Source organism: Notothenia rossii, assembly GCF_949606895.1.
Source record: "Notothenia rossii genome assembly, chromosome: 5".
NCBI classification, from domain to species: Eukaryota; Metazoa; Chordata; class Actinopteri; order Perciformes; family Nototheniidae; genus Notothenia; species Notothenia rossii.
The window spans coordinates 488,481-515,980 of record NC_136903.1 but is presented as its reverse complement, the minus strand read 5'-3'; the positions used below and the strand labels follow the sequence as shown (position 1 = coordinate 515,980).

The following is a 27,500-nucleotide window of genomic DNA, read 5'->3' as shown; positions in this document are numbered from 1 at the left end:
GTTGGTCATGTGTACAGTTAGTTATGTGTACAGTTAGTCATGTGTACAGTTAGTTATGTGTACAGTTAGTCATGTGTACAGTTAGTCATGTGTACAGTTGGTCATGTGTACAGTTAGTTATGTTTATGTGTACAGTTGGTCATGTGTACAGTTAGTCATGTGTACAGTTAGTCATGTGTACAGTTAGTCATGTGTACAGTTGGTTATGTGTACAGTTAGTCATGTGTACAGTTGGTCATGTGTACAGTTAGTCATGTGTACAGTTGGTCATGTGTACAGTTAGTCATGTGTACAGTTAGTCATGTGTACAGTTGGTTATGTGTACAGTTGGTCATGTGTACAGTTAGTCATGTGTACAGTTAGTCATGTGTACAGTTAGTCATGTGTACAGTTAGTCATGTGTACAGTTAGTCATGTGTACAGTTAGTCATGTGTACAGTTGGTCATGTGTACAGTTGGTCATGTGTACAGTTGGTCATGTGTACAGTTAGTCATGTGTACAGTTGGTCATGTGTACAGTTAGTCATGTGTACAGTTGGTCATGTGTACAGTTGGTCATGTGTACAGTTAGTCATGTGTACAGTTGGTCATGTGTACAGTTGGTCATGTGTACAGTTAGTCATGTGTACAGTTGGTCATGTGTACAGTTGGTCATGTGTACAGTTGGTCATGTGTACAGTTAGTCATGTGTACAGTTGGTCATGTGTACAGTGAGTCATGTGTACAGTTAGTCATGTGTACAGTTGGTCATGTGTACAGTTGGTCATGTGTACAGTTAGTCATGTGTACAGTTGGTTATGTGTACAGTTGGTCATGTGTACAGTTAGTCATGTGTACAGTTAGTCATGTGTACAGTTAGTCATGTGTACAGTGAGTCATGTGTACAGTTAGTCATGTGTACAGTTAGTCATGTGTACAGTTAGTCATGTGTACAGTTGGTTGTGTACAGTGAGTCATGTGTACAGTTAGTCATGTGTACAGTTGGTCATGTGTACAGTTGGTCATGTGTACAGTTAGTCATGTGTACAGTTGGTTGTGTACAGTGAGTCATGTGTACAGTTAGTCATGTGTACAGTTAGTCATGTGTACAGTTAGTCATGTGTACAGTTGGTTGTGTACAGTGAGTCATGTGTACAGTTAGTCATGTGTACAGTTAGTCATGTGTACAGTTAGTCATGTGTACAGTTGGTTATGTGTACAGTTGGTCATGTGTACAGTTAGTCATGTGTACAGTTAGTCATGTGTACAGTTAGTCATGTGTACAGTGAGTCATGTGTACAGTTAGTCATGTGTACAGTTAGTCATGTGTACAGTTAGTCATGTGTACAGTTGGTTGTGTACAGTGAGTCATGTGTACAGTTAGTCATGTGTACAGTTAGTCATGTGTACAGTTAGTCATGTGTACAGTTGGTTATGTGTACAGTTGGTCATGTGTACAGTTAGTCATGTGTACAGTTAGTCATGTGTACAGTTAGTCATGTTAATAGTTAGTTATGGTTACAGTTTAGAGATCCCTTCTTCTTGGTTATGGAGCCCCATGAGTTTCTGAAGGCTCATTCAGATGTTCTGTTTGTTCTGAAGGTTTTCGAGGGAAACAAGCCGAGCAACTCCATCGTCTTCAAGAAGCTGAGCCCGTTCATCCTGGGAGCGCTGATCGGTGAGGACGAATCAGAACCATCATCATAACAACAATAATACATGTTATCATGTTGAGCAGAACACCTACCTGAAGATCCTCTGAAGAGCAGGATCGATCATTAGTAATGAGTAGTAATGAGTGTTTGATTGAATGCATACACTTTATAATCTGCTGTGATCTCTTTTGTCCAGCGATGTACGAGCACAAGATCTTCGTGCAGGGCGTGATCTGGGACATCAACAGCTACGACCAGTGGGGGTGAGACTCCGATTAACATAAATATACATGTATATAAAACACGTGCAGCAGATTCCTCTCACCCTGTGGAGATACACCAGGCATTATGTCGGGGGGGTTACGTCCCACTCAGAGGACCTGGGGACACAGCCAGCAATAACCGAGGGGTCGGGGGGGTTACGTCCCACTCAGAGGACCTGAGGACACAGCCAGCAATAACCGAGGGGTCGGGGGGTTACGTCCCACTCAGAGGACCTGGGGACACAGCCAGCAATAACCGAGGGGTCGGGGGGGTTACGTCCCACTCAGAGGACCTGAGGACACAGCCAGCAATAACCGAGGGGTCGGGGAGTTACGTCCCACTCAGAGGACCTGGGGACACAGCCAGCAATAACCGAGGGGTCGGGGGGTTACGTCCCACTCAGAGGACCTGAGGACACAGCCAGCAATAACCGAGGGGTCGGGGAGTTACGTCCCACTCAGAGGACCTGGGGACACAGCCAGCAATAACCGAGGGGTCGGGGGGTTACGTCCCACTCAGAGGACCTGAGGACACAGCCAGCAATAACCGAGGGGTCGGGGGGTTACGTCCCACTCAGAGGACCTGGGGACACAGCCAGCAATAACCGAGGGGTCGGGGGGTTACGTCCCACTCAGAGGACCTGGGGACACAGCCAGCAATAACCGAGGGGTCGGGGGGTTACGTCCCACTCAGAGGACCTGGGGACACAGCCAGCAATAACCGAGGGGTCGGGGGGTTACGTCCCACTCAGAGGACCTGGGGACACAGCCAGCAATAACCGAGGGGTCGGGGTGAACGCTAACTAAACAGTTTATTACTTTTAAACAAAGATTACTGCCAACTAATGTTCTTTAAGTGAGGAGGAGACAAAGTGCCTATCTCTAAATCCGTCCTCTGAAGCCAAACTCAAACCAACAGCCTCTCTGCTCAGAACGAGACAAAGAGAAACACGTTTTTTGCCAACTTTTGTTTTGGTCAATATTTCTTTCTTTTAGGTCAACTTTAATTTTTGATGTAATTTTTTGGTCCTCTTTTTTTGGGTTAAAAACGGCGCATGTTTCCTGAAGTTGCTGAACGTTGTCTAAATGCTGCAGCTGCTAAAGATGTGATGGAAATGAAAAAGGTGATATTTGTGTTGACGTTGTTTCTCTCGTTGTGTTCAGCGTGGAGCTCGGGAAGCAGCTGGCGAAGCAGATCGAGCCGGAGCTGCAGGACGCCGTCGCCGTGACGACGCACGACTCCTCCACCAACGGGCTCATCAGCTTCCTGAAGAAGAACTTCAACTGAGCCCTGCTCTCCCATTGGCTGCCAGCGTTCAACCCTGCTCTCCCATTGGCTTTCATTGTAGAATCCTCCCTCTGTGGAGTCTCCTCTCTCATTGGCTCCCTCTGTGTATCCTCTAGTCTCTTATTGGCTGCCACCTTACATTCCTGTCTCTCATTGGCTCCCAGCGTTCAACCCCGCTCTCTCAGTGTATCCCCCCTCTCATTGGCTGGCATTAGAGGCTCTGTGTGTAGCTGTGTTTAAAGGGATTTAATCTGAATATATAAAGTTACTGACGGCACTTTATCCGCTCTGACCTTCAAAATAAAAGTCCTGTCACTGACGCTGCTTCCTGTTCTCCTTTCAGAGGGCAAATATAGAAAGTCTGTTTCTGAGCTTCATGTTCTTTTTTAAATGATCAAAACTTAGTCATGTCTCAGGGCTTCTTTTTATTTGTTGAACTTTTTTTTATTTTTCATACATAACATCAATAGAGCATACATGGAGATGCTTACATATCTGCAGCTGTTGTACACCAGGATTCATCATACACACCCTCCCTGGGACATACCGTTTCTTAGTGTTATCAATTTCTATATTGTGCAAACATTATCAACATATTACAGATATTATCACTCCCCCTCATCGGAAACGTGATCGCACGATACCTGACCCATTATGATAGAAAGAGCCAGTGCTTTACCATCCAGATGAAACAAGTACAAGTGCAGTGAATAAAAGAAAAGAAAAAGAAAGAAGTAAAGAGGTGCTGCTGGAGATCTGGTGTTGCTTGTATTAATGGGGACTATTCTTCTTGGGATCTGTCAGTTTTCAGCTGAAGTCTTGCTGTGATGTTCTCCATTAAATAAACCTTTGTTACCCTGTTCCTCCAGTGGACTTGGGCTTCAGCCACGAGGCCGTTATCATTTGTTTCTCAAGTAGAAGAATTCTTAGTAAGAAAGCTACGTTTCTGTCCATATCACTGCAGTGTACCCGTTTCATCTCCTTCTGAACATCCTTCCAGAAGCCCTGAACGGTTGGACAGTCCCACCCGCCCAAAGCCCCTCCAGCACAAATTAGAGGTATTGCTATATTTTGAAGTGATAGATGGGGTGTTCAAATATCTCACTTTCACCTTCCAATCAAATTCCCTCCATGTTGGACTGTTTGTTATTGTTATTTGTTAATGTCCCACTTTCAATGATTCTTCCCAATCCTCGTCACATATTATAATATTCACTTCCAACTCCCATTTTTCTTTGACCTCCTTGTTGTTGCTGTTACATTCATAATGTAGTACCTTGTAAAGTTTTGATATAGCCCCTTGTTTTGTCTCGTCCCATATGTCATTAACAGTTCCTCTAGTTTAGATGGTTTTAGATGCTTCTGAAGTAACGTCTCAGTTTCAGGAATCTATAAAAGTCACAGGATGGTAGGTTTCCTGTTTCAGTTGTTCAAATGATTTAATGGTTTGTCCAGTAAAGAGTTGTGTAATATATATTAACCCCTTATTTCCCCATGTTTTAAATCCTGAGTCCATAATAGATGGTAAAGGTCTGTAGCTATGTTAGTGGCCATGCTAATAGAGTTTGACCGCTTCCTTTCGTACCTCTGACCATATCTCCATCGTAGCCCTGATCCACGCATTGCTCCCACAGGTACATTATTACGTGACTTATGTTCCATATCAACCCAATTGTTTCTGTGTTTTCAGTTATCCACATCATTATTGCTCTAATTTGTGCTGCCCAATAGTAATATTTTAAATTAGGTAGATTCAACCCTCCATTCTCTTTTGTACATAGAAGTGTCTTATATTTAATTCTGTTTTTTATTTTGCCACAGGAATCTTGGTATTATTTGGTCGAGTAATTTAAAAATAGATTTAGGGATCTCAATCGGCAATGACTGGAACAGGAATAAAAGTCTTGGCAGTATATTCATCCTCACCGTTTCTATTCTCCCCGTTAGATTAAGAGGTAGAGTTCCCCACCGGTCAACATCTTCTTTATCTCATTTATCCGTTTCCCATAGTTTGCCTCCGGTAGCTGAGATGTGGCAGGAGTAATAAAATACCAAATATCTGAATCCTTCTGTGGCCCATTTAAATGTAACCTGACCCTCCGACCCTGCTGGACGCTCACCTGAGATCATCACAGCTACAGATGTTGCTTCATTGGGCAGCCTGGTATCTCCCTGTATTCGTTGAGACTGTTCAACAGAGCTGGAATAGACCAGGAAGGCTCACTTACGTTAATATATCGTCCTTGAATAATGAAGTGTTGTGTTCTTCTCCCCCCTTGTCTCTTATTCCTTTTATGTCTTTATTTTCTCTAATTAATTCGGCCAACGGTTCGATACTTGTGGCAAAGAGTAACGGACTTAACCAATCTCCTTTCCTAATCCTCTTTTAAGGTTCAAAACATCTGAGCAACAGCCATTTGCTCTAAGACGTGATTTTGGAGAGCTGTACATCGTTTGTATCCAATCTATGAAGGTCGACTGAAACCCAAAGGTATCCAGTGGGTTGTATACAAAGCTCCACTTGACCCGATCAAAAGCTCTTTCTAAGCTCAGTAACATGGTTGGCTGAGGATTGTTTTTAGTACATGACATGAGATTTAATGTTCTCCTAATATTATTAACCCCTTGCCTACATGGGATAAAACCTTTCCACCCTGTCTCCTACCTCATGGCGCCACCGGAAGTCTATCTCTCAGGGCTTCTTAACATTTAGTAAACTATGAATGTGTCATACCCACCTAAAGGGAAGAAACTCAGCTAACTGACGATACAAACTAATTTTTCCGAAACAAAACACAAGTCTCACAAGAAGCGTCTAAATGAGCCCTGAGCGAAAACATGCCGACGCACTAAACACAGAACTCTAGGTATAAATACTTTATTACTTATCGGAAATGCAGAAACAAGATATCAGCTAACAAGCTGAGATTTCACAGATTCCAGAAATATAAGTATCATCACTGAGCGAGGAGAACTGGCGGCAGGGGAAGCAAACACACCACGTAGCTTAACGGAGCAAAAGCGAAAAGTAAGTCTTACCGTTGCTGTCTGATCGATAAACACGCGGCTGAAGGTTAATCCAAAGCGTCCGGCACGTTGAAAGGATTTCTGATAATCCCTCATTCCATTTGTCAAAAACTGAGATTTCATATTAGCTGCTAAGAGTGTATGACAGCTTCCGGCTCTGGGCATTCTGGCTACGCATCAATCTATTCACCAATGGGTAATGCGTAGGTGGATTTTAGGAACTTCCCCTCGATTCCATTGGCTCTAACGGTTAAAAAGAGATGCCAATCATCAAAATTGAGTAAGGGGTTTCAGAGATATGGCAAATCTACCCAAATGACCCCAGAAGTGTTTTTTTTTTGCTAAATCTCTCTAAAAAGGTTAAACTTCACTTGTTTTGCATCAGTCTTGATACAGGGTACTTATTATCTGTTGTACTTTGGATTCCTAAAGCTTTTAGTCTACCTCACCATCATCCAAGGGTAGTGTTCACTATAGGTAATGTTTTTTTTTTGGACGGACATTATCATTTACATATTTTTACTGTGTTCAATCTGAATTTACTTTAACATTTTAAAAATCCATATTGATTCTGACTCTTCTACATCCAACTCAGAGGTTTATCATTGCTTTGAGAAAAGAGATGATTGATTTAACCCTTTCAGAAGGGAAGATATGGTCGAGCCTGAGACCTGAAAAACAGGTTAATGAGTTTTTAATCTTATTTTTAGTTTTACATATAATAATATTATACATTTACTTATTTCAGTTAACCACCCAGTAGCGTACTCTATATGAATCTGAATATTTATACTCATGTACAAAACACACCAAATACAATTTAAAAGTTTATCTGATCTACTTTTCTTTTTTGGCAACTTTTATTTATCGTTATTAGTCTTCGGCCCAAAAAGAGGTTTGGGTAGAACGTGCGTATGTTCCCTCAGGCTGCTGAATGTTCTCTAAATGCTGAATGAATGTTCTCTAAATGTTGCTGAATGTTCTCTAAATGCTGCTGAATGTTCTCTAAATGTTGCTGAATGTTCTCTAAATGTTGCTGAATGTTCTCTAAATGTTGCTGAATGTTCTCTAAATGTTGCTGAATGTTCTCTAAATGCTGCTGAATGTTCTCTAAATGTTGCTGAATGTTCTCTAAATGCTGAATGTTCTCTAAATACTGAATGAATGTTCTCTAAATGCTGAATGTTCTCTAAATGTTGCTGAATGTTCTCTAAATGTTGCTGAATGTTCTCTAAATACTGAATGAATGTTCTCTAAATGTTGCTGAATGTTCTCTAAATGTTGCTGAATGTTCTCTAAATACTGAATGAATGTTCTCTAAATGTTGCTGAATGTTCTCTAAATACTGAATGAATGTTCTCTAAATGTTGCTGAATGTTCTCTAAATGCTGCTGAATGTTCTCTAAATGCTGCTGAATGTTCTCTAAATGCTGCTGAATGTTCTCTAAATGTTGCTGAATGTTCTCTAAATGTTGCTGAATGTTCCCTCAGGCTGCTGAATGTTCCCTAAATGCTGCTGAATGTTCTCTAAATGCTGCTGAATGTTCTCTAAATGTTGCTGAATGTTCTCTAAATGTTGCTGAATGTTCTCTAAATGCTGAATGAATGTTCTCTAAATGTTGCTGAATGTTCTCTAAATGTTGCTGAATGTTCTCTAAATGCTGCTGAATGTTCTCTAAATGTTGCTGAATGTTCTCTAAATGCTGCTGAATGTTCTCTAAATGTTGCTGAATGTTCTCTAAATGTTGCTGAATGTTCTCTAAATGTTGCTGAATGTTCTCTAAATGCTGCTGAATGTTCCCTCAGGCTGCTGAATGTTCTCTAAATGTTGCTGAATGTTCTCTAAATGTTGCTGAATGTTCTCTAAATGTTGCTGAATGTTCCCTCAGGCTGCTGAATGTTCTCTAAATGTTGCTGAATGTTCTCTAAATGCTGCTGAATGTTCCCTCAGGCTGCTGAATGTTCTCTAAATGTTGCTGAATGTTCTCTAAATGCTGCTGAATGTTCCCTAAATGTTGCTGAATGTTCTCTAAATGCTGCTGAATGTTCTCTAAATGTTGCTGAATGTTCTCTAAACGCTGCTGAATGTTCTCTAAATGCTGAATGAATGTTCTCTAAATGTTGCTGAATGTTCTCTAAACGCTGCTGAATGTTCTCTAAATGCTGAATGAATGTTCTCTAAATGTTGCTGAATGTTCTCTAAATGTTGCTGAATGTTCTCTAAATGTTGCTGAATGTTCTCTAAATGTTGCTGAATGTTCTCTAAACGCTGCTGAATGAATGTTCTCTAAATGTTGCTGAATGTTCTCTAAATGTTGCTGAATGTTCTCTAAATGTTGCTGAATGTTCTCTAAATGCTGCTGAATGTTCTCTAAATGTTGCTGAATGTTCTCTAAATGTTGCTGAATGTTCTCTAAATGCTGCTGAATGTTCTCTAAATGCTGAATGAATGTTCTCTAAATGTTGCTGAATGTTCTCTAAATGCTGAATGAATGTTCTCTAAATGTTGCTGAATGTTCTCTAAATGTTGCTGAATGTTCTCTAAATGTTGCTGAATGTTCTCTAAACGCTGCTGAATGTTCTCTAAATGTTGCTGAATGTTCTCTAAATGTTGCTGAATGTTCTCTAAATGCTGCTGAATGTTCTCTAAATGCTGAATGAATGTTCTCTAAATGTTGCTGAATGTTCTCTAAATGCTGCTGAATGTTCTCTAAATGCTGAATGAATGTTCTCTAAATGTTGCTGAATGTTCTCTAAATGTTGCTGAATGTTCTCTAAATGTTGCTGAATGTTCTCTAAACGCTGCTGAAGGCCATCAATAAAGACAGGACCCATGGACACCGCAGCTCAGACTGTAACTCTTTAAAAACAGGATGCACAACATCCAAAAATGTCCTTTAGTTCCTCTAAAGGAGTCAGTCCTGCGGCTTCAGGAAGACCCTCTTGGTGTCCCCCTCCTCTGAGGCCTGGTCCCTCTTGGTGTGCCCCTCCTCTGAGGCCTGGTCCCTCTTCAGGGAGACCCTCTTGGTGTCCCCCTCCTCTGATACCTGGTTCTTCTTCCTGGTGAACTTCTTCCTCATGCTGCCCACCAGACTCTCGTACCTGAGGACGACAGGTGTCCATCAGCTCTGACTATCAGGTATAATGACACTATATGAGGTCAAAGGTCAGGGTCTCACCTGAGGGCCATCTCCTCGTCCGTCACGTCCGTCTGCATGTGGCTCAAATCCTCTTCCTGTCTTTCCTCCTCTTCCTCTTTAGGGTTCATCGTCACCATCAGCTTCTGTGGCAACACACGGCAGGGGACACTTTATGTACTTCTACAGTATATACATGAATGTGTATCCCTTTTATCAGTGTGTCTGGAGGACCCCCCCCACCCCACCTTCACATAAGGCTCCATACTTCATCAGCTCTCATTAATACATTATAATATATAATAATTAGGCGTGTCAAGTTAACACGTTAATAACGAAGACAAAAAATGAACGCCACTAATTATTTTAACGCGATAAACGCATGTGCATTTTTTGTCCTCGGCCGGACTGTACCTGTTAACACCTGTGTGTCCCTGAACGCACCATGAGACTGCAGGCAGGACTTCACCTGTTAACACCTGTGTGTCCCTGTACACATCATGAGACTGCAGGCAGGACTGTACCTGTTAACACCTGTGTGTCCCTGAACGCACCATGAGACTGCAGGTAGGACTTCACCTGTTAACACCTGTGTGTCCCTGAACGCACCATGAGACTGCAGGTAGGACTTCACCTGTTAACACCTGTGTGTCCCTGAACGCACCATGAGACTGCAGGCAGGACTGTACCTGTTAACACCTGTGTGTCCCTGAACGCACCATGAGACTGCAGGTAGGACTTCACCTGTTAACACCTGTGTGTCCCTGTACACATCATGAGACTGCAGGTAGGACTTCACCTGTTAACACCTGTGTGTCCCTGAACGCACCATGAGACTGCAGGTAGGACTTCACCTGTTAACACCTGTGTGTCCCTGAACGCACCATGAGACTGCAGGCAGGACTTCACCTGTTAACACCTGTGTGTCCCTGAACGCACCATGAGACTGCAGGTCGGACTTCACCTGTTAACACCTGTGTGTCCCTGAACGCACCATGAGACTGCAGGTAGGACTTCACCTGTTAACACCTGTGTGTCCCTGTACACATTGAGACTGCAGGCAGGACTGTACCTGTTAACACCTGTGTGTCCCTGAACGCACCATGAGACTGCAGGCAGGACTTCACCTGTTAACACCTGTGTGTCCCTGAACGCACCATGAGACTGCAGGCAGGACTTCACCTGTTAACACCTGTGTGTCCCTGAACGCACCATGAGACTGCAGGCAGGACTTCACCTGTTAACACCTGTGTGTCCCTGAACGCACCATGAGACTGCAGGCAGGACTTCACCTGTTAACACCTGTGTGTCCCTGAACGCACCATGAGACTGCAGGTAGGACTTCACCTGTTAACACCTGTGTGTCCCTGAACGCACCATGAGACTGCAGGCAGGACTTCACCTGTTAACACCTGTGTGTCCCTGAACGCACCATGAGACTGCAGGCAGGACTGTACCTGTGTGTCCCTGAACGCACCATGAGACTGCAGGTAGGACTTCACCTGTTAACACCTGTGTGTCCCTGAACGCACCATGAGACTGCAGGCAGGACTTCACCTGTTAACACCTGTGTGTCCCTGAACGCACCATGAGACTGCAGGCAGGACTTCACCTGTTAACACCTGTGTGTCCCTGAACGCACCATTAGACTGCAGGCAGGACTGTACCTGTGTGTCCCTGAACGCACCATGAGACTGCAGGAGACGTACAGAATGAGAGGACACTGACCTCCACCTCTGGGTTGAAGCCTTTGAAGGAGAAGCGTCCGTACTTCAGGTCCTCGCAGGAGACCAGGCTCTGCTCCTCCAGGATCAGGTTCCTGAGAGACCACAGAGTGTGTGAGTGTGTGAGTGAGTGAGTGAGTGAGTGAGTGAGTGAGTGAGTGAGTGAGTGTGAGTGAGTGAGTGAGTGAGTGAGTGAGTGAGTGAGTGTGTGTGTGTGTCTCACTCTCTGGCCCTCAGCTCTGGTAGGTCCAGGTACCAGTGTTCGTCGCTGATGATCCTCCGCTCGTCTTCCTCCAGCTGCTTCCTCGTCTCCGCATCCAGACCCCTCTGCATGAACTGACACACACACACACACACACACACACACACACACACACACACACACACACACACACACACACACACACACACACACACACACACACACACACACACACACACACACACACACACACACACACACACACACACACACAGAGAGAGAGAGTATTTGTACACAGAAGTGGAAGTCGAGTTATAGATAAACAATAATAATAAACCACGTGTGTCTCTCACCTTCATGCGCAGCAGGTTCTTCGAGAGTCTAGAGTCAGACATCTCTGATACACGTGAATACACTATGATATAATACACTGTAGTATAGTAAAGTGTATTATGGCACTAATATACCTGCAGGGAGATCTACGGGACTCTGAAGCTAAAGGCTGAGAGCACGCGCAGCTACTGCAGACAGGAGCAGTCGATCGCAGCTGCTGCAGACAGGAGCAGTCGATCGCAGAGCGGAGGGCTTACTACCGCCCCCTGCTGTGCGGAGTGAGGAGCAGAGAGGTTATGGCTAGAAAGGATCCGTCTTGTGTAAAACTCTCGCGAGAGTTTGGCTGAATGTCACGTGGCTGAATGTTTACGTTTGGCAGGCAGCCTTTCAGTTACGATCGTTAACATCAGTGGGCCACAGCAAATGATGATGAGAAGCTAAACTATCTATTAATTATGTCAATTACAGGGAGTGTGATTGTTGAAATAGGGTGTTAGCGGTCTTGCTGGTGTTCAAAGTAGAATGACAACACTGTAGATCACCAACACTATGGTTTATTTTGTATTCATAGGCAAGTCAACGTTGTCGCAGTAAAAGTCCCAAGATAGCTCCTGGTGCAATAAAATGTTCCCTTGCAGTGTTTTACTATTATGTCTGATGTTTCTCTATTAATATTGCTGCTGCGTTAATGTGTATGTTGCATCATGTTACTGCTGTAGATGTGTTTCCGAGCCGCTCCGATTACAACGAGAGTTACAACGAGAACGTGACGTCATATTTACACTAGACGGATCCTTTCTAGCCATAACCCTGCAGAGACCAGGACAAAAGATACAAATAAAGAAATCCTAATAGATCAGATAAAAAAGAAGTATTTATTGAAAAGAAATGTAAACAAATCTGACAGTTTACTGAACATCTCAAATTCCTGTTTCTGAAACTATGACTTTTTCACAAAATGTTAAGATTAGGACTTTTTCCTGATTTCCTTTTTTTTTTATCTCGAATTTCTTCGGATAATCTCAAAATTCTGATTTTTTTATGAGAATGTCCAAACAGAGACATCTGTCTGGAAATCATAGAATTCCGTTTTTAATCTTAAAACTCAGACTTTTTTTCTCAAGTCAAACTTTCTCTCATGATGTCAGACTCTTTTCTGAAAACTCTCAATTCTGAGGGTTCGGTCCCGTGCACCTCAGACTGATTGCTGATTGGATCCCCTCACTCTCAGCTGGCCTATCAGCAGCCAGTCAGTTTTGTTTCAAAGGATAGCTTTAGAGATAGGCCTTGTTTTGTTATATGCATTTCTTTGATTTGGCACAATGTCCTTTGTGCAGGATATCAGTATGAGTAAACAACACCCTCTGTCCTTAGACCCTCTGTCCTTAGACCCTCTGTCCTTAGTCCCTCTGTCCTTAGACCCTCAAATCGTACAAGGAAAAGCTTCCAGAGAAACCCCACAGTTTAAAGGGGAACATGGGAGAAACCTCAGGGAGAGCAACAGAGGAGGGACCCCTCTCCCAGGACGGACAGACGTGCAATAGATGCCGTGTGTAAGAGATAATACATGTTACAGCGTAGGTAGACCGAGTGTGTGGAAATGCATGTGTCTGTAATAAGAAGATGAATCCACGAAGATGTCAAGAACAATCCTGTGGGAGCCTTCAGGGAGGCAGCATGACGAGACCCAGGCAGGACCGCAGAGACAGGCCCAGCCACGACCCGAAGTCCACCACTTAATCCAGGACTCAGGAAGCCGTTGAAGCAACGCAGGCTGCCGTGTGGATGGGCCGTAAGTCTCATCTGGATTCATCTCCATCGTCTTGGGTCAAAGTTCCCATGGCAACTTCAAAATCCAGACAAATTCCAGTTTTGTTAGATTTTTAAAATGTTCCACTCAAAAATCTGCAATCTCAACTATTGGATTATTTTAAGGCCGGAAACCAGTGGCGGAGCCAGGACATGTTCAGTGGGGTGGCCAGGACATGTTCAGTGGGGTGGCCAGGGTGGAACCAGTGATCATTTTGGAGTGGCATTGAAATCACTATTATATGAACATAAAAATACATCTCACTATAAAATAAGGGGTTATTTAAGGAACCTACAACACACCTCTACATGATTTGGGATTACGTGGTGGAATAGATCAAATAATATTCAGTGTATCCTCCTGGGACCCAGCACATTGAAAATGTCCTCTGTAGTGGACATTTTGTTAACATGCATCTCCTTTGACTCTTTTGAGTTACTCTATCAATCCCTGATGTACAGAGGACATCCTGGTCTTTCCAGTGACATGTCATTGGTTACAATTGCATGCCGGGAAGTTCCTCTTTCTTTTCATCCAAAATGGCTGGCATACCAAAAACAACATGTTATAGAAGCAGGAGGAGAAGTCAAATACTGTTGAATAATTGTAATTTTTACCATGAAAATCATATACTGTATGTTCTTGTTTATTAACACGTGAGGAACTACTGTATATAATTAGTTCTGAAAGCAATTCAATAATTCAAGTTTTGAAATAACAGTCCTTTTATAAATGTCCACTCTAGTGGACGTCAGGACCGTCTTCATGGACTTAATGACTCTATATTGTTGCAGGAGACGGAACTGAAGCAAACATTTCCTGAACCAGATAGTTCAGGGAGATTCAGATGTTGAGCTCTCAGATGATGAGAGAGATGAGGATTTCACACCTGGGATAGAAGAGGGTCCAGAGGAAGGGGGGGGAAGATGCAGGAGGCTCCATGAGCGCACAGATACAGAGAGACAGATAGGGACGAGCTGGAGAGACATGTCCCTCTGTGGGACAAGAGTAGCACGGATGTCTTCTTGTTGTTTTTATTTGAAGTGGAGCCATGAGAAATGAGAGTTGCCTCAGACAGCTTTGTTTCTCTGAGCAGGTCAAATGGAGACCACATCCATAAAACTAGTCAAGATGACCCTACAGCCCGTGCCGACTGGAGTCAATGAGGTACTTTCATTACATCGACTACAAAGTCTCTGAAGATCTGGAAAGATTCACCAAAAACCAAACTAGATTTTTATTGACCAAATAAACAGCAAAGTTCAGATCAATGACTTATTCATGTTTTAAATAAAGCTGAATGTATTATTGTATTAATATCACTCTATAACCATCATACGTTACATAGTCTATCTGTTCCTTTGGGCTGTCTTTGGGCTGTCTTTGGGCTGTCTTTGGGCTGTCCCGACGTCCTCTACAGTGGACATACTGTAACATTTAATACTAAAATAAAAAAAGTCTAAATTGCAAGATGTTTTTTTAACCCTAAATAAGTAGGAAATCACAAAAAAAGGAAATTGGAAGACACTTTTTGTTCCTCTGGTCCCAGGAGGATATCTAACTATTTTTTTCGTATTCCCGCAGGCAAAGTATCAACGAAGCTTACATTAAACAATGCAATATACAGACTGTTTAGCTTCTGGTGACCAGCAGCACTATGAGCTCATACTCTCAGTGTATCATCAGGAATACAGAGACACACACACATCATTTAAATAAGAGTTTTTCAATTCAATTATTGGTTAAGGATAAACATCTTAAGGTAAATAACAATAAACAATAGCCCTTAACCCTGTAAGGCCCCCGGTTGTAATCTTACAACATTACTTTAAGCTATCCTAAAAAAGTCAGTAAATGTTTTTTTTTTTTAAAAGACTACATTTACATATACAATTCAGCCCCACACTGCTACTGGGTAGTAAATGTGTTTATAGGTCCTCCTGCCCTCTGGCCTTACACGCCAGGGATTTTGGGCCCTATGGAAAGATATCACATTGGGCCCCCCCACCACCAGGCCCAGGCCATGCCAACCAAGCACACTGCTGTAACCACACCTCCAGAACCCAACCCACTCATTTATGCTTCAAATAACTCTCCATGTACAGACTTGCATCTATCTTGTAGTCCAATACGAACTGCACAATGTTTACTGACACTGAGCTGTGAACATATAACACTTATGGGGGGACAGGGCTGCTGAGCCTAGAGATGGATCTGTTGGTCCTGGCACCAGGGGGAGGGACAACTGATTTAGTATGAATAGCTGCTAAAAATGTACCTGCATTGACTAAATGCCAGCTAAAAGAGCAGTGTAATTAAAAACCTGTATAGATATTAACTATTTAATGTCAGCTTAGTAACAAAAAAACATAACAATTATTATTTACAATGGACTAGGAGTTAAGGATGGGAACGATTATTCGAATATTCGAAATTATTCAGGTATTCGAATATGAGTTATTAATATTTTTATTATTTTTTTTTTTTGGGAGGGAGGGATTCCTAAATTGATTACATATGATCAAATTGAATAATCCAATGTATACGACAGTGCCATAGCTGAGTGTGTCAGGTCTAAGGGTGTGTTTTGCTCCGCTCACCGGTACCTTACAGCGGGCAGAGCTGCAGGTGCTGATCTCTCTCTCTCGCGTCCGGTTATACTTCACTCGCGTTTATGTCCAAATCCATCAGATCTAGCTAGTTCTAGCCAATGATATGGCTGCTGCCCCTCCCTACACGCAGATCACGCAGACTCAACCCTCATCTTATGCCCAAATGCGGCGCAAATGCGCTCCGCAGCCGTTGCGAGGTTCCGGCGCTAACAGTTCATGAGCGTGCTCCTCCGCCCCCTGTCAACACTCGCGACTCATGAGGGGCCAGCCTAAACAACAGACCAATCAGAGAGTTGCATGGAAATAAAAGTGTGCTTGTGTCATTCAAGCCCGGCTCTGTGTGTGTGTGGAAATAGCGCATTTAGTGTGCGTGAGAGAGGGCGAGAGAGAGAGAGAGAGAGGAGGGAGAGAGAGAGAGAGAGAGAGAGAGAGAGAGGAAGAGAGAGAGAGAGAGACAGAGACAGAGAGACAGAGGGACCGTGTTGTTAGCATCTGGTTAGCTAGCTGCACCCACGGACATAAGGAGCTGTTTGTTCCACAGCAAGCTGGTGGAGAGCTCTCCTCTCAGACTGAGAGGCTCAGGTGAGCTAAAGGACTCTCTGACGGCCCGTCTACACTACAGGCATCGAAAAATGCTCTCAACGCTTCGCCCATTCACTTGAATGGGGTGACGTAGAAGATTTTTAATCTTCGCCGAACTGCATTGTGGGGAGCATGGCATGGCTTTGCAAGCATCACGAGCATCTATCGACATCAAAAGTTGGACAATGTTCAACTTTTGAGGCTCGATGCTTGGCATCAGCCAATCAAATCCCGTTTATGCAAATCCCGCCAGTACAAGCGCTAGCCAATCAAACCGCGTGCAAGCTGGGAGAGCCAGACCGCAGTTCATTTCCTCATATTCCAGACGAGATATTACGGGAGCAAATCACCCGGTTCTTTACGACCGGAACTATTTACCGGGATACAAACCGGAGGAACCAGGCATGGAGGGAGGTGGCAGAGACAGTGGGTGAAACTGGTAGGTTTTCGCCTGTTTGGAGAGTTTATATCCAGTTTACTTCTTTTAACATTGCTATTGCTTTGTATGTCGGGGGCGGGAGATTCATGTGATTGGTAGTTGGTCGCGTTGCTCGCAAAAAATCGCCAAGCTTCAGACACGCCCAGCTTCAAGATTTTGTGATGCCTGTAGTGTAGACGGGCCGTGAGGGTTTAGATAGTTCGCTTTAGAGGTCCGCTCCCCACTCGTAAAGAATAGCACTTTACCCCTGCCTATATGCCGTGAGCTGATTATGGAGCCTTCGTTGTAGCAGTCGCGGGGGTGCTGTGTGTTTGCGTGTGGGGAGTGCTTTAGTGCGTGCGCTATAGTTCCCGGAATAGTGTTCACTGGAGTCCAGCACCTCAGCACCCCCACTCAAAATACCTTCCCGCGCCTCTGACCACACCCACCTTTTCTTTGAAACACTGGGTAACATACTGTCGCCCTTTAGTCCCTCTCTCTTGTCTTTCTCTCCTTTCTTTTCTCTTTTGAAAGCCTGACTTTTTGAGTCGTTGAGACATGGTTCACACGTAAGTACTAATATCCCTGCTCCTCACATGCTCTCTCTCTCTGCTAGAAAGTGCCGGAGGTGCTGCACCGCGTTTGGAGGCGGGACCAAACCATTACATGTAAGTAGAAGGGGGTGTTCAGAGGCTTTGGATAATTAACTTAAACATTTGTTCTTAATGTTCTAAAATAGTTTGGGCCCTCTTGGTGAGGGTGTTTGGGGTGGCCAGGATTCACCCCCCAGCTCCGCCACTGCCGGAAACACCAAGCCGATTTATTACGTCGATAGATGTCTGGCCGTCGTTAGGCGTCCTGTCGTCCTACTCAGATTGGTGTGTCCCGCACCGTCGTGTCTTTTCGGCCGTGTCGACACCTTACGCCTCCCGATTCGACATGTTGAATCGGGAGGCGGTCGGCTAAAGAAATCACTCTGATTGGCTGTTCAGCTTAGTGAATCAGTGCATGAGAAGCGAAACGGAAGTGAGGGACCCAAACAAACGATTAGGAAGGCAAATCTGGACTTCCGGCTTGGTGAGCGACGCAATGGCTGCTTAAAGATCGTGCTCCCGACATTCGGTGCTAAAAGCTACCAACTACAACCGGAATACAGAACATTTTTTTTTGTAGAGTTTGGCTTAAGAGTGTTGGTCTTAAGAATGTCTAAAAAAAAGAGTAAAAAACTAATGCAGTCTGGGTTATTTGACGGAGACGGCGCTAGCCTAGCTTCCTCTGCTAGCAGCGTGGTGGGGGACGACGGCACTCCAACGCACCTCGAGGAAGACCAAACTGGGAGAGCGGACATGAGCCTCATACTGAAAGAATTGAGAGAGTTCAGGAAAGACAACGGTCAGCAGCTAAAAGAGATTCGTAAAGAAATAAACAAAACTAACACTAGAATTGCCGAGGCAGAAGGGCGGAGGAGGCGACTGAAACACGGCTACAGGTGGCGGAGGAGGCGGTGACGGAGCTGCTACAGGTGCATCTGGATGCTAAGCTAACGGACCTGGAGGGTCGGTCCAGACGGGAAAATATCCAAATCCACGGCGTTAAAGAGGGGGCGGAGGATAATTCCCCGTCATTGGGAACTTTTGTGGAGGCCTTGCTGAGGGAGGGTTTGGACCTCCCGGCTACATTTGAACTACGAGTTGAGAGAGCGCACCGCGCCCTGATGCCGAAGCCGCCTGGGGAAGTCTCGCAGAGGTCTATCGTAGTCAAACTGTCAAGCTATAGGACGAAAGAAGAATTGCTGAGACTGGCCTGGCAAAAGGGAGGATTTCAACATCTCGAAAGGAGGGTACATCTGGATCATTACTACGCGCCTGATGTGTTAAGAAAGCGAAAGGCGTATGCAGAAGCGAAAACGGTCCTGAGGGAGAGGAAGATAAGATTTCAAACTCCGTTCCCGGCCAGGTTAAGAGTCTTCTATGAGGAGGGGATTGTCGTAGACGGTTCGGCGGAGGAAGCGACTGAGGATATGGCAAAGAGGGGGCTCCCGGTGTCGGTCATTAAGCACCCAGACTCACTTTTGGAACGGATCCAGCGAATTACCTGGCGCACCAGCGAGAGATCGGGGACCCGGGACAGAGCGGTGGGAATGTTAACTACAAGGAGAAGCTAGGGGCCTTTAGGCACAAGGACCCAGCGTGAATGGAAGGGAACTGAAAGCTGCTGTTTGCCGATAAACGGGTGAGTTTTTATTTTCAGTAGAGGAAGCCGAAGAGCTGGCTCCCACCAGAGAGAGACTTAAGACTATCACCACGTTCTGCACACTAAAGAAGCATACAGGCTATAACTAAGAATACTCTGTAAGGGTCGGGGGGTATTCATCTTCAGCCGTGCAGCCGACAGATGGACAATAACATGGAAGTAGGATATGAAGACCCTCTCACAGCTGCCAGGTGGGGAGGCTTTACCTCAGAGCCCTATCACCTTCAGGGCTTAATCAGGGTCAATATGAAGACCCTCTCACAGCTGCCAGGTGGGGAGGCTTTACCTCAGAGCCCCATCACCTTCAGGGCTTAATCAGGGTCAATATGAAGACCCTCTCACACCTGCCAGGTGGGGAGGCTTTACCTCAGAGCCCTATCACCTTCAGGGCTTAATCAGGGTCAATATGAAGACCCTCTCACAGCTGCCAGGTGGGGAGGCTTTACCTCAGAGCCCCATCACCTTCAGGGCTTAATCAGGGTCAATATGAAGACCCTCTCACACCTGCCAGGTGGGGAGGCTTCACCTCAGAGCCCTATCACCTTCAGGGCTTAATCAGGGTCAATATGAAGACCCTCTCACAGCTGCCAGGTGGGGAGGCTTTACCTCAGAGCCCCATCACCTTCAGGGCTTAATCAGGGTTAATATGAAGACCCTCTCACAGCTGCCAGGTGGGGAGGCTTTACCTCAGAGCCCCATCACCTTCAGGGCTTAATCAGGGTCAATATGAAGACCCTCTCACACCTGCCAGGTGGGGAGGCTTTACCTCAGAGCCCCATCACCTTCAGGGCCTAATCAGGGTCAATATGAAGACCCTCTCACAGCTGCCAGGTGGGGAGGCTTTACCTCAGAGCCCCATCACCTTCAGGGCTTAATCAGGGTCAATATGAAGACCCTCTCACAGCTGCCAGGTGGGGAGGCTTTACCTCAGAGCCCCATCACCTTCAGGGCTTAATCAGGGTCAACATGAAGACCCCCTCACAGCTGCCAGGTGGGGACGCTTTACCTCAGAGCCCCATCACCTTCAGGGCTTAATCAGGGTCAATATGAAGACCCCACAGTTGGAAGTCTTATTTTTTCTTTTTTTTCTTATTATGTTCCTGTTTTTGCTGCTGGTCTTTGCAGCCTATGGGGTGTTACCTATGATACACCTTTCGTTACCTGTAAACACTTGGGTTGGTATTTTTCACTGATGTTGTTCTTATCAGACTCTGAATGCAAGCTGTTAAAGTATCCACATACAATGGGAATGGTCTCGCAAACCCTATCAAGAGAAGTAAGATATTAACCAAACTAAAAAGAGATCAAGTTGAGGTGGCCTTCTTGCAGGAAACGCATCTATCGGATACAGAGCATGCTAAATTAAGAAGACTAGACTTTAAATATCAGTACTCATCATCATATGCGGCTGGCCACAGGAGGGGGGGGGCAATATTAATTTCCAACAATATTATTTTTGAACCCACGTTTGAAAAGAAGGACACAGAGGGAGATATATATCAGTGAGAGGAAATCTAGGTGGTTCATTGATTTCTCTACTAAATGTTTATTCTCCTCCTAATTCAGATTGGACTTTTTTTAAACAGATATTTGATTTAATTATAGCAGAAACTCAGGGGGTCCTAATCTGTGGGGGGGATCTAAACATAAGATTGAATCCTAAACTGGACTCTTCGAATGTGCATACTGGGCAGCCCAAGCTGATCAGCAATGGAGGATATTGGGTTGGTAGATGTCTGGAGAGAAATCCATCCTCCAAAGACGGACTATACTTTTTTTATAATCCACATTTGGTTTATTCAAGGATTGATTATTTTCTAACCTTTGGTAAAGACACAGGGTGGGGGGCTGCGACATGGGGATCAAGGACCTTTCAGATCATTGCCCTATTTATTTCAAATGTAGTCTGGAGCAGGATCAAAGAAACACGTTCTGGAGAGGAAAGAGATATTTAGTGAATAATATGAAGGACCAAATGAAGAAGGATATCACTGAGTACTTGGACCCAAATGATAACGGAGAGGTTTCCCCTCCAGCACTGTGGGATGCACGTAAAGCTCTGCTTCCAGGGAAGATCATGGGATACAGTGCTCGCTTAAAAAGAGCCAAGCAAAAAGAGTTAGACAAGTTACAAGGAGAATGAAAACAACTGGAACCAAATCATAAAGACTCAAATGATCAGATAATAAGAGGACTGCTCCAAAAGAAACAGAATGAAATAAATGAGATGTGCAAAAACAGTGCATTTTCACACAACAGAAATACTATGAAGGAGGAGGAAGAGCCAGTGAACGATTAGCCTATAGGCTGAAAAGAAAACTACAAGCAGAGAATTCAATTAATACAATAAAAATTCCTATTACTAATTCCATCCAGTATAAAACAAAAGAAATACCAAATAGTTTTGAAGGATATTATGGAAGGCTCTACTCCCAAGCTCAAATTGATGGGGAGAAACTGGAGGATTTCTTTAAGGGGATACGTCTGCCTAAACCGACCAGTGAGCAGGGAAGGCAGACGGTAGTCAGCTATAGCACATCTTCAATCGAATAAGGCCCCAGGCCCGGGTGGGTTTCCTTCGGAATGGAACAAGGTGATGGAAGGTTCATTGGTACCTACCAGTCTACCTTTAACTGGGTTCTTAAGGAGAACATGATACCCCCTCCTGGAAAGAGGCAGTCATTTTAGACCAATGAGCGTGTTGAACCAGGATTATAAAATCTTTACTCATATACTAGCCAAACGAATAGAGGGGTTATTACCACAAATGATTAGCCTTGATCAGACGGGATTTATACGAGAAAGACAAACCCAGGACAATATCAGAAGGACACTAAATATAATGAACCATAGAACTGAAAGTCATTTGGAAGCAGTATCAGTTGGGCTAGATGCAGAAAAAGCATTTGATTGTGTAAATTGGACTTTCCTGTTTAGAGTTTTAAATACATTTGGATTTCACAGTACCTTTATAAAAACTAGACAGGCTCTATATGATAGACCCAGGCCGAGAATCAAAATGAACGGAGCCGTTTCAAATTCCTTTCCATTGCAGCGGGGAACGAGACAGGGCTGCCCATTAGCCCTCTCTTGTTTGTGATCTTTATCGAACCTCTGAGCCAGTGGATCATTCAGAATAACAGTATCAAGGGAATAGTAATGAAGGGGGTGGAACAAAAGATCTCCTTATTGGCTGATGACATATTGGTGTATCTATCCAGCCCAGAACAATCTCTGGTGTAGTTATTTTCCATTTTAGAACAATATGGATCCTTCTCTGGATATAAAGTGAATGTTTTGAGGAAACACATTTTGAGTTTTAAGTACTGCCCCTCAGTAAATATGAAGAACAACTATACATTGAGGTGGGATGCTGAATCCATGAAGTACTTGGGAGTGAATATTCCAATAGATATGACAAAACAGTTTTCACTTAACTACCTACCTTTGAACCAAAAGATTAGGGAAGACATAAGGAGATGGGGCCTTGTTCCTGTTCTCAGTTTTAGTTCACGCATTGAATCGGTCCAAATGGTTATTTTGCCGAGACTGCTGTATCTCTTCCAGTCCCTTCCACTAGAACTATCTGACCAACAATCTCAGGAATGGGATGAACATATCTCAAGGTACATTCGGCAGGGACGAAGGCCAAGATTTAAATAAGAGTTTACAATTGGCTAAAAACAAGGGTGGTGTCGCACTCCCATGTTTTTTACTATATTGCGGCTCAATTGATACCATTAATATGCTGGAGCAATCCAAAGTACGTTGCTAGATGGAAGGAGATTGAGAGTGCTGTATCAGAAGAATTTCCAATTCAAGCTGCAATTAGGGATAAGGTCTTGATGAATAAACTAAAGGAACTGAGAAACCCATGGATCTGTCTGTCGCTTAAGGTGTGGAACAGACTGGTGACTCCAAATCACTTGAGGGAGGCTGTAAAGTGTGATGGTGTGTGTATGATCTTTCTGCCTGGAAGATGGGACGCACGATGTAAGTGTTGGTCTTCAAAAGGCCTGACAGCCTGCTGCACAGTTCTTCACAAGGGGTCCATGAACAGCTTTCAGAATCTGAAGGGGCAGTTCGACTTGAAACGTGATGATTTTTACAGGTTCCTTCAAGTTCGTCATTACATCGATCAAATACAGAGGGAGAGTGCACTGGGATAACACTTTGTGAAACGTTTTTAAAGATGCCTATCTTGAGGGCTCAAACAAGAAAGCTGTCTCAAAAATCTATAGGAGTTTACAACAAACAAAAGGTAACTCGCCGTATGTAAAACAAAAAGGGGAAAGGGAAGGAAATGTAGTTCTGAAGGAAGAAATGTAGTTCTGAAGGAAGAAATGTAGTTCTGAAGGGAGAAATGTAGATCTGAAGGAAGAAATGTAGTTCTGAAGGAAGAAATGTAGTTCTGAAGGAAGAAATGTAGTTCTGAAGGGAGAAATGTAGATCTGAAGGGAGAAATGTAGTTCTGAAGGAAGAAATGTAGATCTGAAGGAAGAAATGTAGATCTGAAGGGAGAAATGTAGTTCTGAAGCGAGAAATGTAGTTCTGAAGGGAGAAATGTAGATCTGAAGGGAGAAATGTAGTTCTGAAGCGAGAAATGTAGTTCTGAAGGGAGAAATGTAGTTCTGAAGGAAGAAATGTAGTTCTGAAGGGAGAAATGTAGATCTGAAGGGAGAAATGTAGTTCTGAAGGGAGAAATGTAGATCTGAAGGGAGAAATGTAGTTCTGAAGGAAGAAATGTAGTTCTGAAGGAAGAAATGTAGTTCTGAAGCGAGAAATGTAGATCTGAAGGAAGAAATGTAGTTCTGAAGGGAGAAATGTAGTTCTGAAGGAAGAAATGTAGTTCTGAATGGAGAAATGTAGTTCTGAAGGAAGAAATGTAGTTCTGAAGGAAGAAATGTAGATCTGAAGCGAGAAATGTAGATCTGAAGGGAGAAATGTAGTTCTGAAGCGAGAAATGTAGATCTGAAGGGAGAAATGTAGTTCTGAAGGAAGAAATGTAGATCTGAAGGGAGAAATGTAGTTCTGAATGGAGAAATGTAGTTCTGAAGGAAGAAATGTAGTTCTGAAGGAAGAAATGTAGTTCTGAAGCGAGAAATGTAGATCTGAAGGGAGAAATGTAGATCTGAAGGGAGAAATGTAGATCTGAAGCGAGAAATGTAGATCTGAAGGAAGAAATGTAGTTCTGAAGCGAGAAATGTAGATCTGAAGGGAGAAATGTAGTTCTGAAGGAAGAAATGTAGATCTGAAGGGAGAAATGTAGTTCTGAATGGAGAAATGTAGTTCTGAAGGAAGAAATGTAGTTCTGAAGCGAGAAATGTAGATCTGAAGGGAGAAATGTAGTTCTGAAGGAAGAAATGTAGATCTGAAGGGAGAAATGTAGTTCTGAATGGAGAAATGTAGATCTGAAGGGAGAAATGTAGTTCTGAAGGAAGAAATGTAGTTCTGAAGCGAGAAATGTAGATCTGAAGGGAGAAATGTAGTTCTGAATGGAGAAATGTAGTTCTGAAGGGAGAAATGTAGTTCTGAATGGAGAAATGTAGATCTGAAGGGAGAAATGTAGTTCTGAAGGAAGAAATGTAGTTCTGAAGGGAGAAATGTAGTTCTGAAGGAAGAAATGTAGTTCTGAAGCGAGAAATGTAGATCTGAAGGGAGAAATGTAGTTCTGAAGGAAGAAATGTAGTTCTGAAGGAAGAAATGTAGTTCTGAAGGGAGAAATGTAGATCTGAAGGGAGAAATGTAGATCTGAAGGGAGAAATGTAGATCTGAAGGGAGAAATGTAGTTCTGAAGGAAGAAATGTAGTTCTGAAGGGAGAAATGTAGATCTGAAGCGAGAAATGTAGATCTGAAGGAAGAAATGTAGTTCTGAAGGAAGAAATGTAGTTCTGAATGGAGAAATGTAGTTCTGAAGGAAGAAATGTAGTTCTGAAGGGAGAAATGTAGATCTGAAGCGAGAAATGTAGATCTGAAGGAAGAAATGTAGTTCTGAAGGAAGAAATGTAGTTCTGAAGGAAGAAATGTAGTTCTGAAGGGAGAAATGTAGATCTGAAGGAAGAAATGTAGTTCTGAAGGGAGAAATGTAGATCTGAAGCGAGAAATGTAGATCTGAAGGAAGAAATGTAGTTCTGAAGGAAGAAATGTAGTTCTGAAGGGAGAAATGTAGTTCTGAAGGAAGAAATGTAGATCTGAAGGGAGAAATGTAGTTCTGAAGGAAGAAATGTAGTTCTGAAGGGAGAAATGTAGATCTGAAGGGAGAAATGTAGTTCTGAAGGGAGAAATGTAGTTCTGAAGGAAGAAATGTAGTTCTGAAGGAAGAAATGTAGTTCTGAAGCGAGAAATGTAGATCTGAAGGAAGAAATGTAGTTCTGAAGGGAGAAATGTAGTTCTGAAGGGAGAAATGTAGATCTGAAGGGAGAAATGTAGTTCTGAAGGAAGAAATGTAGTTCTGAAGGGAGAAATGTAGATCTGAAGGGAGAAATGTAGTTCTGAAGGGAGAAATGTAGATCTGAAGGGAGAAATGTAGATCTGAAGGAAGAAATGTAGTTCTGAAGCGAGAAATGTAGTTCTGAAGGAAGAAATGTAGTTCTGAAGGAAGAAATGTAGTTCTGAAGGGAGAAATGTAGATCTGAAGGGAGAAATGTAGTTCTGAAGGGAGAAATGTAGATCTGAAGGGAGAAATGTAGATCTGAAGGGAGAAATGTAGATCTGAAGGGAGAAATGTAGATCTGAAGGAAGAAATGTAGTTCTGAAGGAAGAAATGTAGTTCTGAAGCGAGAAATGTAGATCTGAAGGAAGAAATGTAGATCTGAAGGAAGAAATGTAGTTCTGAAGTGAGAAATGTAGATCTGAAGGGAGAAATGTAGTTCTGAAGCGAGAAATGTAGATCTGAAGGAAGAAATGTAGTTCTGAAGGAAGAAATGTAGTTCTGAAGGGAGAAATGTAGATCTGAAGGGAGAAATGTAGATCTGAAGGGAGAAATGTAGTTCTGAAGGGAGAAATGTAGATCTGAAGCGAGAAATGTAGATCTGAAGGGAGAAATGTAGTTCTGAAGGAAGAAATGTAGTTCTGAAGGAAGAAATGTAGTTCTGAAGGGAGAAATGTAGATCTGAAGGGAGAAATGTAGATCTGAAGGGAGAAATGTAGTTCTGAAGCGAGAAATGTAGATCTGAAGGGAGAAATGTAGTTCTGAAGGGAGAAATGTAGATCTGAAGGGAGAAATGTAGATCTGAAGGGAGAAATGTAGATCTGAAGGGAGAAATGTAGTTCTGAAGGAAGAAATGTAGAGGGAGAAATGTAGTTCTGAAGGGAGAAATGTAGTTCTGAAGCGAGAAATGTAGATCTGAAGGAAGAAATGTAGTTCTGAAGGAAGAAATGTAGTTCTGAAGTGAGAAATGTAGATCTGAAGCGAGAAATGTAGATCTGAAGGAAGAAATGTAGTTCTGAAGGAAGAAATGTAGTTCTGAAGGGAGAAATGTAGATCTGAAGCGAGAAATGTAGTTCTGAAGGGAGAAATGTAGTTCTGAAGGAAGAAATGTAGTTCTGAAGGAAGAAATGTAGTTCTGAAGCGAGAAATGTAGATCTGAAGGAAGAAATGTAGTTCTGAAGGAAGAAATGTAGTTCTGAAGCGAGAAATGTAGATCTGAAGGAAGAAATGTAGTTCTGAAGCGAGAAATGTAGATCTGAAGGGAGAAATGTAGTTCTGAAGGGAGAAATGTAGATCTGAAGGGAGAAATGTAGATCTGAAGCGAGAAATGTAGATCTGAAGGAAGAAATGTAGTTCTGAAGGAAGAAATGTAGTTCTGAAGGGAGAAATGTAGTTCTGAAGCGAGAAATGTAGATCTGAAGGGAGAAATGTAGTTCTGAAGGAAGAAATGTAGTTCTGAAGGGAGAAATGTAGATCTGAAGGGAGAAATGTAGATCTGAAGCGACAAATGTAGATCTGAAGGAAGAAATGTAGATCTGAAGGGAGAAATGTAGTTCTGAAGGAAGAAATGTAGTTCTGAAGGGAGAAATGTAGATCTGAAGGGAGAAATGTAGTTCTGAAGGAAGAAATATAGATCTGAAGGGAGAAATGTAGTTCTGAAGGAAGAAATGTAGTTCTGAAGGGAGAAATGTAGTTCTGAAGGAAGAAATGTAGTTCTGAAGGGAGAAATGTAGTTCTGAAGGAAGAAATGTAGTTCTGAAGGGAGAAATGTAGATCTGAAGGGAGAA

The 27,500-nt window shown here is 43.3% G+C and overlaps 2 protein-coding genes across 2 annotated transcripts in view; one reads left to right on the top strand and one right to left on the bottom strand.

Moving 5' to 3' along the window:
• The window catches only part of gpia (glucose-6-phosphate isomerase a), a 14,636-nt gene extending 11,132 nt beyond the window's left edge, over window positions 1–3,504 (top strand). The window contains exons 16-18 of the mRNA XM_079685101.1: window positions 1,582–1,657; window positions 1,831–1,897; window positions 3,062–3,504. Of these exons, the coding sequence (XP_079541227.1) occupies window positions 1,582–1,657; window positions 1,831–1,897; window positions 3,062–3,185 (267 nt within the window). The 3' untranslated portion in view covers window positions 3,186–3,504. The remainder of the gene's footprint in view (window positions 1–1,581; window positions 1,658–1,830; window positions 1,898–3,061) is intronic.
• A 4,984-nt stretch (window positions 3,505–8,488) lies between these two features.
• mphosph6 (M-phase phosphoprotein 6) lies at window positions 8,489–11,880 on the bottom strand. The gene is made up of 5 exons (XM_079685102.1): window positions 11,629–11,880; window positions 11,297–11,409; window positions 11,078–11,168; window positions 9,392–9,495; window positions 8,489–9,314 (listed from the first exon to the last, which is right to left on the bottom strand). Exons 1-5 carry the CDS (start codon window positions 11,668–11,670, stop codon window positions 9,128–9,130), a joined length of 537 nt encoding a protein of 178 aa, XP_079541228.1. The 5' UTR covers window positions 11,671–11,880; the 3' UTR covers window positions 8,489–9,127.
• Between the last annotated feature and the right edge of the window lie 15,620 nt (window positions 11,881–27,500).

What these genes read in the sequence shown, in the direction of transcription:
- mphosph6 (XM_079685102.1), bottom strand. Translation starts at nt 11,670, where the DNA reads ATGTCTGACTCTAGACTCTCGAAGAACCTGCTGCGCATGAAG. An exon ending in AGAACCTGCTGCGCATGAAG is followed by an intron (nt 11,410 to 11,628) that starts GTGAGAGACACA and finishes TGTGTGTGTCAG; the next exon opens with TTCATGCAGAGGGGTCTGGA. An exon ending in CCAGAGCTGAGGGCCAGAGA is followed by an intron (nt 11,169 to 11,296) that starts GTGAGACACACA and finishes GTGGTCTCTCAG; the next exon opens with GAACCTGATCCTGGAGGAGC.